The sequence below is a fragment of the Zeugodacus cucurbitae genome, chromosome 6 (assembly GCF_028554725.1).
Source record: "Zeugodacus cucurbitae isolate PBARC_wt_2022May chromosome 6, idZeuCucr1.2, whole genome shotgun sequence".
NCBI classification, from domain to species: Eukaryota; Metazoa; Arthropoda; class Insecta; order Diptera; family Tephritidae; genus Zeugodacus; species Zeugodacus cucurbitae.
The window spans coordinates 37100065-37123941 of NC_071671.1; the positions used below are offsets into that span (position 1 = coordinate 37100065).

Here is a 23877-nt window from a genome sequence, read left to right on the forward strand (position 1 = left end):
CTGAAATAATTAAAAAATATATGTAAATTTGAAGAACGAATATTTTTACTCAGTTAGACTTACACTTAATAGATCATTGGAATAGTCACATAAATTTGGACACAACTCTTTCGGTTGCTTTGGAAGGCGGGGTGGAAAATGTTCCCTAGAAAGTGAAATTGTTTGTGGCCACTGCTGCGACGTGGGACGTCCGGTTAACCTACAAATAAAATTTAATAAATATAAATTTAACACTTAACTAAATTCAACTTGACTTACTCAAAAACTCGATCCAGTTGATTGGCTTCTGATGTACCTGGAAAAAGGGCTTTACGTGCAAACATTTCCGCTATGATACAGCCAACGCTCCAAATGTCCACCGAACTATTGTACGATTGGGCCAACAGGACTTCAGGGGCACGATACCAAAGTGTCACCACTACTGATGTTAGTTTCATTTCAAAATCATATGTTTTTGCCAATCCAAAATCTGCTATTTTCAAATGACCTTGCGAAGAGATTAACAAGTTCTGTGGTTTTAAATCGCGATGAATAATTCGATGCGAATGCAGAAAGTCCACTCCGGTTAAGAGTTCCCGTGATAAACGCTGTATTGTTTAAAATATTATTTAAGAGCACCAGATAGCCAGATAGTATATATATAAATATGAAGTGTATTAACATCACATAATTATATACCAAATATAATGACAGTTAAAATTTTACCTGTATTGTTACTGATGGCATTCCCGATTTCGGAAGACGGTCAATTAAATCAGACAAATCTTGTTCCAAATGTTCAAAAACCAACAGCACCATCAACTGATCCTCGCGCTCTAGCACTTGGCACACTTCAAAGAGTCTTTAAATATTAAAAATAAATATAAATAATGAAACATAAATTTAAAATGAATTCGTTTTAATGATGGTTTTAAATGCATTGTATATCCAACCTTTCCATCTTTTTGTTTATGCTTGATATGTTTAGATTATATGTACAATAGTATGTTCAAATAGAGTTCAAATATCACAATGGCCAAATGAATTCCAATGATTAATCAACAATGTATTATAATTTATCATTATTGTTACCGAATTGAACAAAACGTTTGGATTTCTAGTACATTTATTGTTTTTTGATTGTTTTATTCAGACGGTATTTGTTGTTGCAATCAAGTGCATATCGCTCATTTCTCACAAAAGTGTGACAATCGAAAAAATAGTGAAGTAGATTCAATGAGCTATCATTTTAAATTGTGTAAAAATATAATAAAATCTAATGTCTGTGATTCAGCTTAACGTATTGAGAGCGAGAAAGAAATTATATTGGTTTTCTGACCAACCTGTGCATTTGGTAAATTGATTTTGTCTGGCAACATCAATAATTGGTCAATCAATTTTAAATGACAAGAGCGACAAGGCAATAAAGCGGCCACTTCAAGAACACAAATTGAACTCAGCAGACAAGTGCTTTTTGTACAATTTGCATATGTGTATGAACCAATGGAAAAATATATGTTTGAGAGAGGTTGCTAAGAGTTTCAGGCATGCTCGCACAATTTCAGTTCCCCTGTTTGAAGAGAATGATTCGATGTTGCCGTGGTGACTTTTCTGGTTGACGATTTCTCCTCTACATTTAACCGGAGAAGGTTCACTATCAGCTGTAGAATAAGCAAATATACAAACAGATGCACTCAAATACATACATGAGTAAACGACGCATGGAGCTAACAGCTGATCTATACGAATGCCAGAGAACTCAGAATAAATGTACTTGTAAATAAGAACAAACTTTAATTGCTGACATTATTGCCAGATGTCAGAATAAATTTGTCTATGAAATCTATGCCTTAATAAGAACACATACATATTGTAACGAAAATGGCACCAGAACAAACTAGAATTGACAATCGAAATCGATAACTTGCCAGATCTATCTAGACATCGATATTCGTAGTTGCCAGAATGTTCGAGTGACGATAACATGCTAGCAATCGACTATAAACACAGTTCTAATAAGAGAGTTGTCGAGTGAGGACAATTCTAAGGAGAGAGTTGTCGAGCAAAGTGTAAACAAGTTATAAATTAGAGTTGTAAAGTAGAGTATTGAGTACTAAAGTGTTAAGTTATAAGGAATTAGAAATAAAGATTAGTGTATAGCCATTAAAGTGTGACTTTTATTTGACAATCCAGTGATCGAACTCAGGGTAGAGTTTTAGAGTAAACGACAGATTTTGGAAATCCGTTACAATATACATGTATAAGCTCATCATATGACCATAAAATTTGCTTGAAAACATATCAATCACTTACAGCAGTGTCAGAAATAATATACAGTGGAACTTCTCTAACTCGAATCATCATAATTCACAAAAAAGCTTCGAGTTAGAGAGACTTCGAGTTAGGGAAGGAAATTTGGTTTCTAAACGCTAATGCCAATTCAAGTGTTCGAGTTATGGAGATCTTCGAGTTATAGATGTTCGAGTTATGGAAGTTCCACAAAATTTTAAGTTTCTAAAATATTTTATATTTATATTTTATTAAAAAGATCCGTAAGAAAACTAGGAAACTATTAAAATATCTAGTAAATACGATACAAGTGAAAACAATTTATTGGTACTTTCAGAGAAAATTAAAATCTTCTATAGTTTTTTAAATATTTCAAAGATAAGGTTTCATAATTATATATACACATACATATGTATATGTATATACACTCCCATTCACTTGAATAGGTACATATCTTATTTTTAAGATACCAACCTATATCTCTTTATTTAGACATTACAGAAGCTTGGCATCATCATTTAAGCTTGGTTTTAAAGATCTGTCTATTTTGAACAAATGTTGTGAAAATGAAAAATGTACTTTTCATAATTTTGTTTATATGTGGTGTATAAATGAATAAAAAGCCTACTGTCATTCGATACATTTATGTGCTTTTCCAAAAGTCTTGCATGTTAAGAAGGGGAACTTAAGCGGGGATTACGGTATATAATTTAAGTTTATTTAACATACAATAGATTAATTTCAGATCTCAAAGAAAATAAAATGAGATGGGATCTAAAAAGTTCGATATACAGGGGAACTTCTCTAACTCACTATAATCCACAAAATCCACAAAAAAAACTTCGAGTTAAAGAGACTTCGAGTAACAGAATTTTCATTAAAACATACAATTTCTCAAAAAGCTGTACAATAATATTGATTTACACCCAGTTTTATGTATTTATTTGCTTGGCAAAAAGTTTTTGCACATACGTTAAAACATGTATTCTGTAAATTTGTTTGTTGCAATTTGCTATTTTTTGGCCATTTGTTACATGATTTATGCAATCCATAAGTGCAATATCATATTTTTTGTTTGCCTCCATACTATATAGAGAGACTCTATCGATAGTAAAATTTTTAAGTTTATATTATGCCCTGGTCGAAAAGTTCGATTTATGGAAGAAAATTTGTATGCAATTTGACTTCTATTGCCAATTCAAAAGTTCGAGTTATATAAGTTTGAGTTATGGAAGTTCCACTGTATTTCAAGTATAAATATGTACATATATAATGAATAAATATATTTTCATATGTTTAACGAAAACCGGTTTTTTATTTTAATTTGATTAAAAAGTATTGTTTTCTTGTTTGAGGCTAATTCAAAATTATTCATTTAGAATTAAAAGACTATTCCATCATACTCATCGTTACAAATCTATTTTGTTTGTATCTGGCCGCTAAGAAATTAATACAATCTCCATTAATTTCAAGAATGTTTTATGTCATAATCAAATATCAAAAGCTTTAACAAACATTTAAAGCAACAATCCTTATTTTCAAATAAGATAATAACATACATATGTATACATAATAAATCCGGAGAGTGAAATATACAAATTAACTTACTTAACAATGTTTGGATGATCTGAAGCATTTAAATGTTTCAGTAAAGCGATCTCTCGTAACGTTGACATTGGAACTCCATTGTCCGTTATAGGTATGCGCACTTTTTTGATAGCGACAATTTTTCCAGATTGGTTATCTTTTGCTCGATATACAGTACCGTAGGCCCCTTACAAATTTAGATATTGAGTGAATAACCGAAAGACATGCAAAAAAACGAAAAAATAATAATTAATAATGTGGAATGCTATTTTAATAATATAATTGATTAATATAAAAAATTAAATGAAAAATGTTGTGTTGTTATTAATGAAATAAGTATATTTAATTCGTAAAAAGCGGTAAAAATGTTTTCCCTTTAAAAATAATTTTTTCCAATTACAGTGACTGACGAAATTAATCACGCTTCCGTTGAATAGCCATTTCTTCTTTCATTCATACATACACAGTCAAATTCAAATCAAACTGAATACTTTTGTTGGTTGGTGTTTAAGGTACCGTTACCAATATGAATCAAAATAAATCGCTTGGGATCGGATGGGCGCGAATGGACCTGGAGAGGCAAGGGTGCGAAATTATAGGCACACCACCCATAAGCCAATGCTGAAGTTAGAATGAGGTTCAATTATGGTGTGGTGATGCATGACGCCGAAAGATGTTGGTAGATTAGCGAAAATTAAAGAACGAATGACGGCATAGTCTTATGTTGAGATTCTATAGGTAAAAATGGGTCAGACATTGTCTTCCGACAGGACACACAGCAAGAGCAACTCGCAAATGGCTCCAGGACTACTACTACGCTAGATTGACCTCCACAATCTCAGTACTTAAACCCTATAGAGCACATGTGGGGGATATAAAAAAATCGGTCGCAGACGAAATCGGTGAATTGAGCGAATTACAGCCTAAGGTGCAGAAGGTGTGGGATATTTTATCAGAAACATGCGCAAATATATGTAGTAGAATGCTAATTAGAATAAAATCAGTTATATACTCTAAAGGTGGTTAAACGAAGTTAATTTTTAACACTGTTTATATTAAGTCACAAAATTGATCACAATGGAATATTTCACATTTAGTTTCGTTGTTGGTTTTATTTATTGTTATTTGATTAAATATTACTTGTGTTTAAATATACATTATTACAACTTTTTAACAAAAGAAAAAACATCAAAACCTACCTTGATCAATTTCGTGAGTCACTGTATAGGTATGTATTTATTTCGAGAGCTCAGGAGTTGAAAATACAATCTGTAAGACTACTATTTCAATGGTTTTATTTAGTAATTACTGAACGAAATAAATTCTATCGTACACACAAACCCATTCAGTCAACCTCAGTAGTCTAAAGACAAGGTTCCTTTTCATTTTATTGGGTATATTGAAGCTAGAAGATGTTCTATGCTCTAGAACTCTTTGCCACGCAATTTTATAAAGATAACTCACAGTTTGACCTATATATTCGGCATAAAGTTCACTGGAATAACGAAACACATGATTTTGAGGTTGGGCTAATTTGTGCACCGACAATTTTCGAAAACCTCGGTTTATGTCGGATTACATGCTCACGTTGTTAAATGGCATACATATAGAAATAATAAATATTTTGTATATTGAACAAGTAAGGAAGAGCTAAGTTCGAGTGTAACCGAATATTATATACTCTCGCAATTTATTTGTTTAATTTTATTAACATAACACACAATTTTACCCACACATACGACATAAAGTCCATTAGGGAGCAAAACTATTTTTGCCACCTAGCTATATGCTATCCAAGATGATATATATAAGTCCAATGAAAGTTTGAAACCCCAAATATTAGGTATATCGGAGCTAGGGGAAGTTATGACCCGATTTCACTCATTTTTGGCACGGAGTCATATTATTAGAAGAAAACTGTTCTCTCTCAATTTCTTAAAAATATCTAAGAGACTTACTTATATTTTCGGTTAAAAATATAGTAGAAGCACTGAGGTCCTCATGTTCGATACATTGAAAACTTATGGTCCCATTTCGACGGTTTTTAGAAGGGCGATGTCCCACTATAAATGTAGTATTTGTGCAAAGTTTTGTTCCGATGTCTGCACTAGTACTTACTTCATATATTGTAAAGTAAACGTTTCAGATCGAATTCAAAGTTCTGGTATATAGAAAGTAGGCGTGGTTGGTAAGTATAAAAACCCTACTAGGGTTGGAGCCACACACTGTGGGTCTCTGAATTTGTGGGTTAATTATAGCACTTGATTGCTTTTCGGTTGAAGGGATTTTAAGGGCTTTCTAGTGGTCCGAATTCGATCTATACATCTAATTATACTCTCGCAACAAAAGTTGCTAAGAGAGTATTATAGTTTTGTCCACATAACGGTTGTTTGTAAGTCCTAAAACTAAACGAGTTAGATATAAGGTTATATATACCAAAGTGGTCAGGGTGACGAGTAAAGTCCAAATCCGGATGTCTGTCTGTCCGTCCGTCCGCCTGTCCGTCCGTGCAAGCTGTAACGTGAGTAAAAATTGAGATAATTAAATGAAACTTGGAACACGTGTTCCTTGGCACCATAAGAAGGTTAAGTTCGAAGATGGGCGGAATCGGACTACTGCCACGCCCACAAAATGGCGAAAACGGAAAATACATAAAGTGACATAACTAAACCATAAATAAAGCTATGAAAATAAAATTTGGTATGAACGATCGCACTATGCAGGGGCATATTTGGATGTAATTTTTTTGGGGATATGGGCGTGGTCCCGCCCCCAAATAGGTTTTTTGTACATATCTCGCAAACCAATAGAGCTATATAAACCAAACTTTTCTTAATACAGTCCAAAAATGAAAGAAATCGGATAATAACCACGCCCACCTCCCATACAAAGCTTGGTTGAAAATTACTAAAAGTGGGTTAACTCACTAACGAAAAACGTCAGAAACACTAAATTTTACATAAGAAATAGCAGATGGAAGCTGCACTCAGATTTTTTTACAAAATGGAAAATGGGCGTGGCGTCGCCCACTTATGGGTCAAAAACCATATCTCAGGAACTAATCGACCGATTTCAATGAAACTTGGTTTGTAATAGTTTCCTTACATCCCAATGATATGTTGTGAAAATAGGCCAAATCGATCCACACCCACGCCTACTTCCTGTATACCAGAACTTTGAAGACGATCTGAATCGTTAACATTACAATATATAAAGTAAGCACTAGTGAAGATATCGATGCAGAACTTAGCACAAATACTATGTTTATAGTGTGGCAGCCCCATTCTAAAAATCGGCGAAATCGGACCATAGGTTTTTAAGGCCCCATATATCGAACACGAGGACCTCGGTGCTTCTAACCTTATATTATGGTTTCCAACTTTCAATGGACTTTATACAATATATATGACGAATATGTGGGTCAAATTGTGTATTATATAATATAAATAAAGTTAAATAAATAAATTGCGAGAGTATAAAATGTTCGGTTACACCCGAACTTAGCACTTCCTTACCTTTTTTTACTAAATTTATCGCTTGCACGAACGGGTGAACAGACCAATGTTGGTAATTCAACTTGTCTCGTCATTCGGATACATTTGATGTATATATATAACATTATGTATAGCTGTCTAGGTGTTAGAACAACAAATCAAAATCAAATGTGCTTTTTATACTCTCGCAACAAAAGTTGCTAAAGAGAGTATTATAGTTTTGTCCACATAACGGTTGTTTGTAACACCTAAAACTAAAAGAGTTAGATATAGAGTCATATATACCAAAGTGGTCAGGGTGACGAGTAAAGTCCAAATCCGGATGTCTGTCTGTCCGTCCGTTCGTCTGTCCGTCTGTGCAAGCTGTAACGTGAGTAAAAATTGAGATAATTAAATGAAACTTGGCACAAATATTCCTTGGCACCATAAGAAGGTTAAGTTCGAAAATGGGCGGAATCGGACCATTGCCACGCCCACAAAATGGCGAAAACCAAAAACACATAAAGTGTCATAACTAAGCCATAAATGAAGTTATAAAAGTAAAATTTGGAATTAGGAGGGGGCATATTTGGATGTAATTTTTTTGGGGAAGTGGGCGTGGCCCCGCCCACAAATCGGTTATTTGTATTTAGTTCGCAAACCAATAAAGCTATATAAACCAAACTTTCTGCAGTCGGTTCTCTTACGTACCCCACCACACACCATGAAAATAGTTGAAATCGGATAATAACCACGCCCACCTCTCATACAAAGGTTAGGTTGAAAATTACTAAAAGTGGGTTAACTAACTAAGGAAAAACGTCAGAAACACTAAATTTTGCAGAAGAAATAGCAGAAGGGAGCTGTACTCAGATTTTTTTACAAAATGGAAAATGGGCCATCGCCCACTTATAGGTCAAAAACCATATCTCAGGAACTACTCGACCGATTCGAATGAAATTCGGTATATAATATTTTCTTGACACCCTGTTAACACGGACAAAAAATGGGCGAAATCGGTTCACAACCACGACTACTTACCTTATAACTCAATTTTGAATTCCATCTTATTCCTTCACTTTATAATGTAAACATAAGGAACCAATGAAGATAGCGGAATAAAACTTTACACAAATAGTGCATATCATCTCTGGCTTCATTTGTGAAAAAATTGTCGAAAACGGACCATAACTTTTCAAGGCCCCAGATATCGAACATGTAGAACTCAGCGCCTATGGACAAATTTTAACCGAAAATATGGGTAAACCTCTCAGAAATTTAATGTAATTCAGAGGAAATTGTTTTCTTCTATTAGTAAGTCTCAGTTGCAAAAATTATGAAAATCGGCCTTCATATCTATTGAACTTTATGCCGAATTTATGGGTAAATTTTGTATGTTTGTAAGTTTCTTCAATAAATTGCGAGAGTATAAAATGTGCGGTTGCACCCGAACTTAGCCTTTCCTTACTTGTTTTTAACTTGTAACTAGCAGTAGGTTGGTTTTGGACCTAATAAAGCAATATTAAAACTAGTTAATGGTGATTTTTAGACATGTGTTTTTCAAGAAGAAATAAAAAGCATAGTCATAATTTAATGTTTTGTCATGGATAAAGCTAAGCTAATCAGAGATAAACGTTTGTCATTATGTTTTAAAAATGATTTCGGGCAAGCGACTGCCGAGGCTTGCTCTAATAAATTTTCGACTACTTTTAGCAGCAATTGCCTTAATAAACGATGTGATAAAAATAAAATAATATGAGTTTACTTTCTACACATATTTCTGGCGCACACTCTTAAATTGGAATTCAGGCACATTCACGATTCGACTAATTTGGAAATGGTTAGTAAGCCGAGACACGTATTACATCATGTTTTCATATTATAAAATGTATATAATTTATAAATGACATATTTCTTCATTTGAATATTTCGAGAATTTAACAACCCTTATATATAAAATATTGAATAGATCAAGACTTCTTTTCGATGCCATTGATAAGGAGTATGTATTTATTTTATTCCTACAGTTGGGATCGGTAGATCGAGACTAGGGATGCAAACATCGTGAAGTGAAACATCCATGTTTCTTCAAAAAGCATCAAAAACATGGGCGATTAAAACATCGATGTATGGAAACACTTGAACATTTTTAACATATTTTAATGTTAGTAAAAGAAATATAGTATTATTTACACTTAAGTGTCTGTTAAGACTTTTTCTCAATAAATAACAGAATTTTAAATTTTCTTATGCGTTAAAGGTGCTCTGGCTTTAGAAAACAGTCGTTCACTCGGCACTGAAGTGGCCTGAATGTGTAAATATTAAGACGTCTCGTTATACAACTTCGGAAACACACTTTTTATATCATCCCACATTTCTATTGGATATTTTATTATTCCAAGATACATTTGCTCTTCAACCTTCCGTCCATGTATTTGCAGATAAATTTGACAGCTTACATTTCGTATTTTGGTGGGCCAAATATTTATTATGGTTCCAAATATCAAACGAGTGTTCTGTTGGACACTCTTCCGAAGAGTCCATTGTATCAACGTCAATCTTTGCATATTTTATGAAACAGTTTAAATAAGTGTTTTTCTTTAACCATGGCATATTTAAAATACAGCAATTAGAATCTCGGATATAACGCAGTAGTCAACGCCAGAATTGAATTGTCAACAAAACGAATGCCAGTGTGACAAAGCGTTTCCAAATATACGATTTTGGATTAAAAACATCGACATACAACATCGCTGAAAGTAACATCGATGCTTTTAGACAAAAACATCGATACATTGTTTGCATCCCTAATCGAGACTCGATATTATCTTTCTCATACACACAGAATATGAATATTTTTGAAACTAGCTTTTATTTAAATGCCGTAGAAGATTAGTTTTTCAGAATATTTAGTAAGTAAAGTAGTAGATGCATATTAATTGTAAGAAGTTCCAATTTTTCTAAGACCTCGAGGATTGACTTGGACATTCATACATAGATTCTCTTATAAGAAATTTGTAAAAAATTCCATTAAAGTGAATCTAATATAATGTATTGAATTCTTTCATTTTATTCTTATCTCTTTTAATCACTTTTTATTATCACGAGCTGTCTTGGTATAAGTAATTGTGTATATGTATGTGCAAAAGTTTATAATTATGTACATACAAATTTCATACACATCCATGCTTATGTATTTATATGACTGAGTCCACAGCTGGTGGCGCTGACTAAATTTCCGAATTTATTTAATATTTTAAAAGCACTAAAATATGCACATACAATGTTTACATTTGTACTTTACGCATAGTATTTATGTACATATAAATACATGTATGTATGTATGTAAACAGATCTCAATATACTTATACTAAACTAATTTCATATTCTTAAATAAATGTATAAAATTTTGTTTAAAATGCTTTGAGAGCATTTCTCTATATTCTATATAACGCATACATGTATGTACATACAATTTAGCGTACACGAAATAGTCTAAATATTTCACCTTCTCCCAAACTCAGTGACATCACTTCAAGATTTTTTGGACCAATTCGGAATTCGTGTCTAGCCAAACAACAAAGCGTCTGCGAAATCAACGAACACCGTTTGCCAAAATGACGAAAATTCGTGGGTACAACGCGGATGAGATATAAACGGCGGAGGGGAAAAGTCCGTCTCTCTGACTCTCATACTAGGAGAATGTCAACACGAAATTCGACAAAATATTCAAGTCGAAATGTTCTCATACATACATATGTATGTATGTATAATGAATTGGCGATGGAAATATTTTGCTTTTATCTTGCATTTCTCCGAATGAGGTTACAACAAATCGTTAAAAATCCATTCAATGCAACTACAAATAGGAATGCATTTTGCTATCTACACATACATGGTATAATTTCTTTTTCAACCAACCCTAGTTTCATCATTAAGATATTCGAATATGAAATCGTAAAATTGGATATGTAAAAATTGTCGTATTGTTTGCTGAATTATTTGTGATTTTAATGGCACTTCTGATTTCCCGCTTTTATATTGAAATATTTATCTTTCATTCATCTCTCAGTTATGCCCCACAAAAGTAAATCAAATCCAGTGTTTTGACAATTCCACTATGTTTTATACCAAGAATTACACTGTAATTACTTTTGTAGCAACACCGTTCAAATCTAAAGGGTTTGTAAAGCTATTTACCTAAAAAAAATTTTAATTGGAGAAGTGGCGTTTGAAGTTTGAATTCTCAGGTGAAAGATATTTGTATATTTTGGTATAAAAAATTACATGCGTTTTCAGTAAAAGAGTTTAAAAATACTCTAGACTCAAAAATACTCTCAAACTACAAACTTCAAAACAGATTTTTCGCATTTGCCTAAAGTTTATTTTCAAAACTTTCAGCATCAATTAATACGTTACTCAGAAAGTATGCAACCTAATGCAATCCACTTTAGAATTCTCAAACAATATCCTGTGTTTGTGAAAGAATATTTCTTAAAAATTAAAAATTTGATAAGAAAGGATTGAGGTAAAAACAAGTAAGGAAGGGCTAAGTTCGGGTGTAATCGAACATTTTATACTCTCGCAATTTATTTATTTATCTTATATAATACACAATTTGACTCACATATTCGTCATATATATTGTATAAAGTCCATTGGAAGTTGGAAACCATAATATTAGGTTAGAAGCACCGAGGTCCTCGTGTTCGATATATGGGGCCTTAAAAACCTATGGTCCGATTTCGGCGACTTTTAGAATGGGGCTGCCATACTATAAACATAGTTGTGCAAAGTTCTGCACCGATATCTTCACTAGTGCTTACTTTATACTCGTATATTGTAAAGTAAACGATTCAGATCTTCTTCAAAGTTCTGGTATATAGGAAGTAGGCGTGGTTGTGAAGCGATTTGGCCTATTTTCACAACATTGTGAAATTGTGGGATGTAAGGAAACTATTACAAACCAAGTTTCATTAAAATCGGTCGAGTAGTTCCTGAGATATGGTTTTTGACCCATAAGTGGGCGATGCCACACCCATTTTCCATTTTGTACAAAAATCTGAGTGCAGCTTCCATCTGCCATTTCTTATGTGAAATTTAGTGTTTCTAACGTTTTTCGTTAGTGAGTTAACTCACTTTTAGTAATTTTCAACCTAACCTTTGTATAGGAGGTGGGCGTGGTTATTATCCGATTTCTTTCATTTTCGGACTGTATTAAGAAGTGGCTAAAAAAACGACTGCAGAAAGTTTGGTTTATATAACTCTATTGGTTTCCGAGATATGTACAAAAAACCTATTTGTGGGCGGGGCCACGCCCACCTCCCCAAAAAAATGTCATCCAAATATGCCCCTTCATAGTGTGATCCTTCATACCAAATTGTATTTCCATAGCTTTATTTATGGCTTAGTTATGGCACTTTATGTGTTTTCGGTTTTCGCCATTTTGTGGGCGTGGCAGTGGTCCGATTTTGCTAATTTTCGAAAGCAACCTTCCTATGGTGCCAAGTTTCATTGAGATATCTTAATTTTTACTCAAGTTGCAGCTTGCACAGACGGACGAACGGACAGACAGACATTCGGATTTGAACTCCACTCTTCACCCTGATAACTTTGGTATATATAACCATATATCTAACTCGTTTAGTTTTGGGTGTTACAAATAACCGTTATGTGAACAAAACTATAATACTCTCTAGCAACTTTGTCGCGAGAGTATAAAAATGCAAACAAAACACCGAGATGATAAATTTAAATAAAAAGTTCAATATTTACAGCCAGTTTCACGAATTTTTTTCATTGAAAATTAAGTTATATTTGATTTCAATTTTATATTTTATTTAATTTTGTACTTTAGTTTCCTGGGTTTCACCATTATTCAAAATTGGTCTACAAAGAATTAATAGACATGAATGTTAGAAAGAATAAAAGCATATTTAAGTAAACAAACATTTTTATTTATTTCTCGAAATGGAAAAAAATTGGAAATCAGCTGATAGAAAAACATAAACATTGTTGTAGATGACAGTTTCTAAATGATATTTAAATGGCAAAGCGAGGGCATTTAAATAAAAATTAAGTCAAATTGTGAAACTAAAATAAACAATTTTTCACCTAAATTTGTTTCGTGAAACCGGCTGTTAGAGTTGTAAAAAAAATACTCGCTTTTGGTATAAATACGCATAGTAACAGTTACAGCTTTACATCATATTATTATATACTTTTTGTTTTGAAAACTTCAACATTACACATTACATTACAGAAAAATTTCCGAAATTAGTGAATTGCGCGAGCATTTGAAGCATTTTGAAGAAGAAAATCAAACAAAGATAGCGGTTGCAAGGGTGTACCAGTAAAGGGACTCTAAAAACTGAAATCTAGTGGTAAGTAGTGATGAATCCATGTTTGACTTTGGGAATGATGGTAGGCTCTATGCCATGCGTCAACAACTACAAAACTTAAACCAACGATATACCAAAAACAAGTAAGGAAAGGCTAAGTTCGGGTGCAACCTAACATTTTATACTCTCGCAATTTATTGCAATATTTTTATTGAGATAACACACAATTTGATCCTTATATTCGGCATAAAGTCCAATAGAAAAACGAAAATCATCATATATAGTATATAGGCTGAGGTAATTCATTAACCGATTTCACCAACATACATTATATCTAAGACATTTCACATATTAACTGATTTATTAGCTATTAAGGCCATCGTATTTATGAAAACCCTATAATTAGGTATATGTGAGCTGGGGGTACAGAGGCACACTATTAGAAGAAAAAGATTTCCTCTGAATTAAATTGAGATATCTGAGATATTTACCGATGTTTTCTGCGAAAAATTACCCTAAGGCACTGAGTTCTTCATATTCGATATCCGGGGCATTGGAAAGTTATAGTCCGATTTCGACAATTTTCACAAGTGATGCCACAGATCATATGCAGCATTTGTATAAAGTTTTATTCCGCTATCTTCATTGGTTTCTTATGTATGTACATATATATTATAAAGTGAAGGAATGAGATGGAATTCAAAATTGTGCTATATTGAAGTAGTCGTGGTTGTGAATCGATTTCATTCATTTTCCACAAGTGTCATCAGGGTGTCAAGAAAATATCATATAGCGAATGTCATTGAAATCTGTCGAGTATCTGTAGTTCCTGAGATATGGTTTTGACCCATAAGTGGGCGATGCCACGCCCATTTTCCATTTGTAAAAAAAACTGAGTGCAGCTTCTTTCTGCTATTTCTTCTGTAAAATTTAGTTTTTCTGACGTTTTTCGTTAGCGAGTTAACGCACTTTTAGTAATTTTCAACCTAACCTTTGTATGGGAGGTGGGCGTGGTTATTATCCGATTTCAACTAGTTTCATGGTGTATGGTGGGGTACGTAAGGGAACCGACTGCAGAAAGTTTGGTTTATATAGCTTTATTGGTTTGCGAGTTATATACAAAAAACCTATTTGGGGGTGGGGTCACTTTTCCAAAAAAATTACATCCAAATTTGCCCCTCCCTACTGGGATCCTATGTTCCAAACTTCATTTCCATTACTTTATTAATGGCTTAGTTATGACACTGTATAGGTTTTCGGTTTGCGCCATTTTGTGGGCGTGGCAGTGGACCGATGTTGCCCATTTTCGAAAGCAACCTCCTCAGGGTGCCAAGGAACATATGTTCCAAGTTTCATTAAGATATCTTAATTTTTACTCAAGTTATCGCTTGCACGGACAGACGGACGGACAGACATCCGGATTTCAAATCCTCTCGTCATCCTGATCATTTATGTATATATAACCCCATATCTAACTCTTATATTTCTTGGTGACACAAACAACCGTTAGGTGAACAAAACTATTATACTCTGTGCAACAGGTTGCGAGAGTATAAAAATACCTGTAAAGTTGGACACCCTTATAATTTGGATACTTGCTCAAATTGGACAAAATGCTCTGTACCAACATAATATAGTACAAAATACAGTGGAACTTCCATAACTCGAAGATCTACATAACTCAAACTTTTGAATTAGCAATAGCGTTTAGAAATCACATTTCATACAAATTTTAAAATTGATTTTTCGCACATCATTCAATTTTTTTCGGTTATGGGTAGTTTTGACCGGTATGCTTTTTCATCAGGTATTTTAGGAGTAGTTCTTGATTTTCAGAGCAAAAAAGATGTCTCTACAAATCCATCAATGAATTTGGAACAAATTAAGTAACCTTTATTACCACAATTTTACTCAAAATGTTTATATTTTCATATTTTAAAAGATGTACTTTTATCTATTGACTTGCAGGTTTTCTTGTAGAACGTCTGTCATGTTGTTTTAAAATTCAATATGTTCACTTTATTAATGGCTTCAACCAAAAATCCCTTACTTTTAGCTTCTGAAATCAAGTTGTTGTACTGAGCTTGTACTTGTGTACGATTGACCCAATAGACGCTGTGTTTTTTGTATTTTCTTTTTATAAAGGTGAAAATTACGTACCCCTCTTTTCTTCTTTTTTGGAATGTTAATCTCATCATCAGATTATTGGTTCTCATTGTCCATGATTTATTTCCTTCTTCCAACTTACATTTTTTTTGGCCGCTAGTATTACAATGGCGTTTGACCTTTTTATTTCTTTTTTCAACCTGACGCGTAGTTTTACGATTGAAAAGAGCTAACATGAGTAAAAATCTATTTCGTCAAAAACGGCTTTAATTCCCTTCTTCCAATTGGTGGTTCAATTTTAAAAGAGTGCCTCTATATTGTAGGCACTACAGTGGAGGCAAATGAAGAATATAATATTACACATACATACATATGTATGGATTGCATAAATCATCTAACAAAGGCATAGGATATAGACGTCAAGAGCCAATAATAGCAAACTGCAACAAACAAAATTTCAGAATACATATTTTAACGCATGTATGTACTACATAAAACTTTATGCGAAGTCAATAAATAAAATAGTGTATAAATCTATATTTTACAGCTTTTTAAAAATTTATATGTTTTAATGAAAATTCTATAACTCGAAGTCTCTCTAAATCGAAGTTTTTTTTTTGATTATGGTGATTCGAGTTAGAGAAGTTCCACTGTATGGATTTCATAAATCTTGTAACAAAAGCATTAGATATAGACGTCGAGAGCCAGACACTAGCAAAGTGCAACAAACAAAATTCAAAAATACACGTTTTAACGTATTTAAATAAAACGTTATGCGAAGTACATAAATGACTAAATCTGTGGGTAAATCTATATTTTACAGCTTTTTGAAAAATTTATGTTTTAATGAATCTTTCTATAACTCGAAGTCTCTTTAACTCGAATTTTTTTTGTGGATTATGGTGATTCGAGTTAGAGAAGTTCCTCGGTATTCATATATTCAATGCTTAATTTGGACACTATCTATCTTGGAAGTTGGACAAAATTTGTTTCAATTTTTAAACGGAAAGTATTAAAATCCCTTTCTATCTTGGACAATGCATTTAATATGTATGCATATTTGTATGCTTTTTACTTACATATATATTACACACAATTGTATTTGTATTTTTGTTATTTTTGCGGAATTTTGTATGTAACAAATTTCATGGAATAGCTACATATAACACAATTAGGCGCATTTGATCAGTTGTTGCAGTCATGTAGAAAAGAAAACACCACTGCGTGTCATTCTTTATGTATCAGCACATCAACCAACTTTGCTGCCGGAGTTTTAAAGATTAAAAACGAAATTGGATCAAAATATAAGCTTATCAAAAATAAAACAAACTGAAATACATAGATGCATATTTTTCTAAAACATACATAAGTAGTAGTAGTAATACATATTTATATTTTAAAGTTTGTTAATTCTTATGGTTTTTTTTATTATATATTGAAGTCAATGTACGTTTTGTACCCAGTTTTTTAAATAAAGTCAATAAAATAAAAAAAAAACATTTCTTTATAACATGGACACTCGCGTAACTTGGACAAAAAGTGCTGAACCGCAGGTGTCCACCTTAGACAGGTTTTACTGTACATCCAAATATGACCCTTATTAGGACGATCCTTTGTACCAAATATTACTTTCATAACTTTATTAATGGCTTAGTTATGACACTTTATATGTTTTCGCTATTCGACATTTTGTGGACGTGGCAGTGGACCGATTTCGCCCATTTTCAATACCAACCTCCTCAGCGCGCCAAGGAATATGTGTACCAAGTTTCATTAAGATATCTCAATTTTTACTCAAGTTATCGCTTGCACGGACAGACGGGCAGACATCCGGATTTCAAATCTATTCGTCATCCCGATTATTATACTCTCGCAACAAAGTTGCTCTTCTTCTTAACTGGCGTAGAAACCGCTTACGCGGTTATAGCCGAGTCCACAACAGTGCGCCACGCATCTCTCCTTTTGGCGGTTTGGCGCCAATTGGTAATACCAAATGAAGACAGGTCCTTCTCCACCTGGTCCTTCCACCGGAGTGGAGGTCTCCCTCTTCCTCGTCTTCCACCAGCGGGTACTGCATCGAAAACTTTCAGAGCTGGGGCACTTTCATCCATTCGCACAACATGACCCAGCCAGCGTAGCCGCTGTCGTTTTATTCGCTGGACTATGTCTATGTCGTCGAACAACACATACAGCTCATCATTCCATCTTCTGCGGTATTCAACGTTGCCAATGTTTAAGGGACCGTAAATCTTCCGCAAAACCTTTCTCTCGAAAACTCCTAGTGCCGTCTCATCGGATTTTGACACCGTCCACGCTTCTGCACCATAAAGTAGGACGGGAATGATGAGGGACTTGTAGAGTTTAGTTTTTGTTCGTCGAGAGAGGACTTTACTTTTCAATTGCCTACTCAGTCCATAGTAGCACCTGTTGGCAAGAGTGATTCTGCGTTGGATTTCAAGGCTGACATTATTATCGGTGTTAATGTTGGTTCCTAGGTATACGAAATTATCTACAACTTCAAAGTTATGACTGTCAACAGTGACGTGGGAGCCAAGACGCGAATGCGCTGACTGTTTGTTTGATGACAGGAGATATTTCGTCTTGTCCTCGTTCACCACCAGACCCATTCGCTTCGCTTCCTTATCCAGGAGGGAAAAAGCAGAACTAACGGCGCGGGTGTTGTTTCCAATGATATCGATATCATCGGCGTACGCCAGTAGCTGTACACTCTTGTAGAAGATTGTACCTTCTCTATTTAGCTCTGCAGCTCTTATAATTTTCTCCAGCATCAAGTTAAAGAAGTCGCACGATAGCGAGTCACCTTGTCTGAAACCTCGTTTCGTATCGAACGGCTCGGAGAGGTCCTTCCCGAAGTTGCTACGAGAGTATTATAGTTTTGTTCACATAACGGTTGTTTATAACACCTAAAACTAAAAGAGTTAGATATAGGGTTATATATACTAAAGTGATCAGGGTGACGAGTAGATTTGAAATCCGGATGTCCGTCTGTCTGTCTGTCCGTCTGTCCGTCTGTGCAAGCTGTAACTTGAGTAATAATTAAGATATCTTGACGAAACTTGGCACAAATATTCCTTGGGACCGTGAGAGGTTTGCTTTCGAAAATGGGCGAAATCGGTCCACTGCCACGCCCACAAAATAGCGAAAATCGAAAACACATAAAGTGTCATAAATAAGCTAGAAATAAAGTTAGAAAAGTAAAATTTGGAATAAAGGATCGCACTAGGAAGGGACATATTTGGATGTATTTTTTTTTTTGGTATGTGGACGTGGCCCCGCCTCCAAATCGGTTATTTGTATATATCTCGCAAACCAATAAAGCTATATAAACCAAACTTTCCGCAGACAGTTCTCTTACGTACCCTACCACCCACCATGAAATCAGTTGAAATCGGATAATAACCACGCCTACCTCCCATACAAAGGTTAGGTTGAAAATTACTAAAAGTGGGTTATCTCACTAACGGAAAACTTCAGAAACACTAAATTTTACAGAAGAAATAGCAGAAAGAAGCTGCAATCAGATTTTTTTACAAAATGGAAAATGGGTGTGGCTTCGCCCACATATGGGTCAAAAACCAAATCTCAGGAACTACTCGACCGATTCGAATGAAATTCGGTATATAATATTTTCTTGAAACTCTGATAACACGGATAAAAAGGGAATAAAACTTTACATAAATAGTGCATATCATCTCTGGCTTACCTTGTGAAAAAATTGTCGAAAACGGACTATAACTTTTCAAATCCCAAGATATCGAACATGTAAAACATACCCCCTAAGGGTAAATTTTTACAGAAAAATTAGTAAATCTTTCAGATAATTTAATGTAATTCAGAGGAAATTTTTTTCTCCTAATAAATTAATTTTTTTCTCCCTAAAATTATTAAAATCGGATCAGAACTTCCCCGAGCTCACGTATACTTAATTATGTGCGGGCTTAATTCCGCATATATCGGTACATATGTGAGATACCTTAGCAAAATTAAGTGAGCGTATAGTATTCGATATATTGTATCTTGGTGGTGAAAACGAGTGAAATCGGTTCAGGAATTACCTCAGTTCCCATATACTATATATGACGATTTTCGTTATTCTATTAAACTTTATGCCGAATTTATGGGTAAATTTGTATGTTACTTAATAAAATTTCTACAATAAATTGCGAGAGTATAAAATGTTTGGTTACACCCGAACTTAGCCATTCCTTACTTGTTCATATATATATATATAACCTTATATACTTTCTTTTACTTCTTGATGACACAAACAACTGTTATGTGAACAAAACTTTTATACTCTCTTTAGCAACTTTGTTGCGAGAGTATAAAAAAGTGAAACATGGTGGATTATCAGTCATGGTATGGGGGTACTTCACCTTTTGTGAATTGAGGGTAAAATACTGGCGTAGGTACAAGAACGTTTTAACAGACCGTTAGCTTAAATCTTTCAGCACCTGACCTGAGATGAATGTCTCGAGTGATCTGCCCAGAGCGAAAACTTAGTCCCCGTTGGGATTATTAAGAGGACAGTTTCGACGAGAAACCCGTTGAATACAGCTACTTTGTGGTGAAATAGAGCAAAATTACTCCCGATCAATGTAACACACAGGGATGTAATATTGCAAAACGAGTCCCCAACAAAATACTAGAGTAAAGACAGCAAGTTTTTTAAACAAAACATCGATTTCTTTTATCTGATATTTCTTTTGCAGGAGGTTTAATTATATGAACACGAAAAACACATACTAATGAAAAATAATGAAGGTTTCTGTTTTACAATTAAAAGTGAGCCATAAAAAACTTTAAATACATTAAATTTAAGTATATTATTTTAAATATTTTCCACAAACAAACGGATTCATCAGCTACAAGTAACAACAACAATCGATATAATTATGAGAATAATATTTTGAAATGTTATTTAATATTTTATTCTTTGACAGTACCATGGAAATGCAATTAGATAGAAACGACAAACGGTGTTTCCAGCAATTTTAGATTACGGATTTACTACAGAATCCTCTGTTGTGTTAATTTATGCGTTTTAGAATAATATTTTTGTAGGCGTTACAAAATCTCGAGAAATGTTAGATCTCACAGCTCTAACTGATGAGCTCCATTTCTCCATTTACTATTGGAAGGTTCTTAAAAGAGTATTTACACCATATTAACGCATCATATTACTTAATCTCAATTAAACCTACTATATTCACACTGGAAACACGTTATACGCAAGTACTTATAATCACACTCCTAACCACATCGGTAATTCAGTAAGCGAAAACATAAATGTATGCACTTATTAAATAAATATTACAGTTTGTATGAAAATTACCTGTGCCAATGACGTTGAGCTCTTCATAGTTCAAAGAGTCGCTGTCTCCACATTGCGCCGCCGAGGACATTATCCAATTTTCTTTCCGCATTAATACAGTTATATTTGTTTAATTAAATTTAGTTCAGTTTTTTTTTTGTCACGAATTATTAACTGTTTATAATTTATAATTTAATAAGAAATCACATTTATCTGTTGCGAAAGTATTACACATGACTTTTTAACCTTTTATTCATATTAGATTATGGAAATGATTGGCGAAATGAAAACAAACGGAGATGAAGTGTGTGAAGAGCAATGCATAGTGCACAAGGTTAAGAAAGCAACGAAAGCTAAGAGCAGCTATAAAAACAGTTTACGGGCAGTCGCGAAGAGAGCGGATCAGTGAAATTTCGCTTCACAACTCTACGCTGCACTTGATACTCGATTAGTGGTCCGGACAACTTGCAAAGATTTCATACAATTGGTTGTTGTGATTGAAGTAAGTGGAGATTAAGTGAATCATGAAAGTATTAGACAGTTATTTTCTCTCCCTGCGATTAAGTGCTTGTGCGCTTGTACATACGTATGTATGTAAGTTCAATACAATTTAAGTATTTTTAACGGGTTCTACAGTGCTAATGATTTTTATATCTTCTTATATATAAATAATTGGGGAAGATAACCATGTAATCAAATATGAAAGTAATTTTTTTCAAAAATATTATTGATTGGTTGATGAATTGTAAAATCACAAATATCAATAAATATAAATAATTTATAAGAGATGTAAGGAATACACAGTGGAACTTCCATAACTCGAACTTCTATAAGTCGAAGATCGCCATAACTCGAACTTTTGAAATGGCAATAGAAGTCAAATTTCACACAAAATTTATTCCATAGATTGAACTTTTCGACCAGAGGATAATAAAAAATGTAAAATTTTGCTATCGAGGCAGTATTTTAAAAGGGGCTCTATATCGAATGGAGGCTAAAAAATATGATATTATACTTATGGATTACATAAATCGTAAACAAAGGCATGGAATACAGACCTCAAGAGTTTGGAAAACTGCAACAAACAAAATTTCAGAATACATGTTTTAACGTATATACATGAAACTTTATGCAAAGTAAATAAATAGAATTGTGAATAAATCTATAGTTTACAGCTTTTTCAAAAATTTAATGTTTTAATGAAAATTCTATAACTCGAAGTCTCTCTAACTCGAAGTTTTTTGTGGATTATGGTGATTCGAGATAGAGAAGTTCCACTGTATATTGAAGGCATAACGTTATATCTGGTGTATTTGAAAATTGGTCTTGATTTAATTTTTTTGCAATTATAGCTGACCGTGAAGTTGGTGTGAAATGTCACCACTTTCAATTTGATCAGGAACACTCGTCCAAAACGAAATTAACTGTCAAACTTGATTAAGGCAAATTGTCATTATCCCGATTTTTATCATTTTTGGATATAGTGGAAATGTACATATATACAGAGGTCATACATACATACATAAATGAGTGTCAGTGAATTTGACATAATGAAAAGTGCTCAGGTGTATAACCTTTAATTAAGAATGAAATAAAAATAATGAATTAATCGATTTTGCTATCGAATACGAATTTGTATTCCGAACCCTGCTCATTATAAAATTTTTGTCGTATTTGTTCTGTTGTAAATTTGTGTTGCATGCTTTTAGGCTGTTAGCCATAAGTAGATTCAGAAAATGTTGATAAGGATTGTATACGATTCAAACATATAACTGGAATGATATACAGTTGAACGTTCTTAACTCGAATCACCACAATCTACGAAAAAACTTACTACCTTCCCTAAATAAAAGCGGCAGCGTCAAATTTCTGTCAAAAAATTCTCATGCCCATACAAATTGTATGGCGCATACCGAAATAACACGACGGCGACGCTGAGCGGTTGAAAAATTATATTTTGACAGCGCGTTAAGAGGTAAAGTTGGCTGCGAAAAACTTTCACAACTACAATTCAAGTAAACATTTTGATATTTAATGTAAAGTTGCCGCTTTTATTTAGGGATGGTGCATTGATGTTAACGCTGAGCAGTAAATAACGTTCCGCCAACGCTTTTATTTAGGGAAGGCAGTTAGTTATAGAGTCTTCGAGTTATGGAAGGTAATTTGAATGAAATTTTACTACTATTGCCAATTCAAGAGTTCGAGTTATGGAGAACTTCGAGTTATAGAAGTTCAACTGTATATTACAAAATTCGTTTGCTACATACAGTGTCGGACAAAACATATTGGACTCATTTCTACCACGTACATTATCATCTCCTGTTCTCGCAATTATGGTTGTAAACATAAAGAAATTACTAAGATTTGAAGAATAACTATTTATTTTATGAAAACAAACAAAATTTTAGAAACTATTTGACTCGTTACCTTTTTTTACGAAAAAATTAAACATATGCATTTTTCAGTGCGACAAAACATATTGGAATAATGATTTTTGTTTAATATTTTATGGCATAACCGTTATCTATTTGGCATATAAGCTGTAATATTGTTAATAAATTCCTGTGGAATGCTTAACCAGGTTTGTTTTACAGCTCTAAACAGTTTGTTCTTGTCTTCATTCATATTTTCTTTGCCTATCCTTATATTTGAGATTTTAAATAGTATTGAGATCGGCGATTGAGCTGGCTACTTTAGAACATTCATATTTTGTGCTACGACCCAATTTTCCAATAGTATCGAGATTTTCTTTGGCTCGTTGTCATGTT

At 33.5% G+C, this 23877-nt stretch overlaps 1 protein-coding gene across 6 annotated transcripts in view; it reads right to left on the reverse strand.

Moving 5' to 3' along the window:
* Window positions 1-23877, reverse strand: part of Cdk4_0 (cyclin-dependent kinase 4) — a 33051-nt gene that overhangs the window by 5651 nt on the left and 3523 nt on the right. For 3 of the 6 annotated variants that reach the window (XM_029045394.2, XM_054232763.1, XM_011196256.3), the window contains exons 2-6: window positions 21131-21322; window positions 3877-4042; window positions 706-841; window positions 259-587; window positions 64-199 (exon numbers count right to left, since the gene is read on the reverse strand). In XM_029045394.2, coding sequence (XP_028901227.2) covers window positions 64-199; window positions 259-587; window positions 706-841; window positions 3877-4042; window positions 21131-21221 — 858 coding nt within the window. In that variant the 5' untranslated portion in view covers window positions 21222-21322. The remainder of the gene's footprint in view (window positions 1-63; window positions 200-258; window positions 588-705; window positions 842-3876; window positions 4043-21130; window positions 21323-23877) is intronic. The other 3 variants (XM_054232765.1, XM_054232764.1, XM_029045395.2) reach the window with 1 other exon arrangement.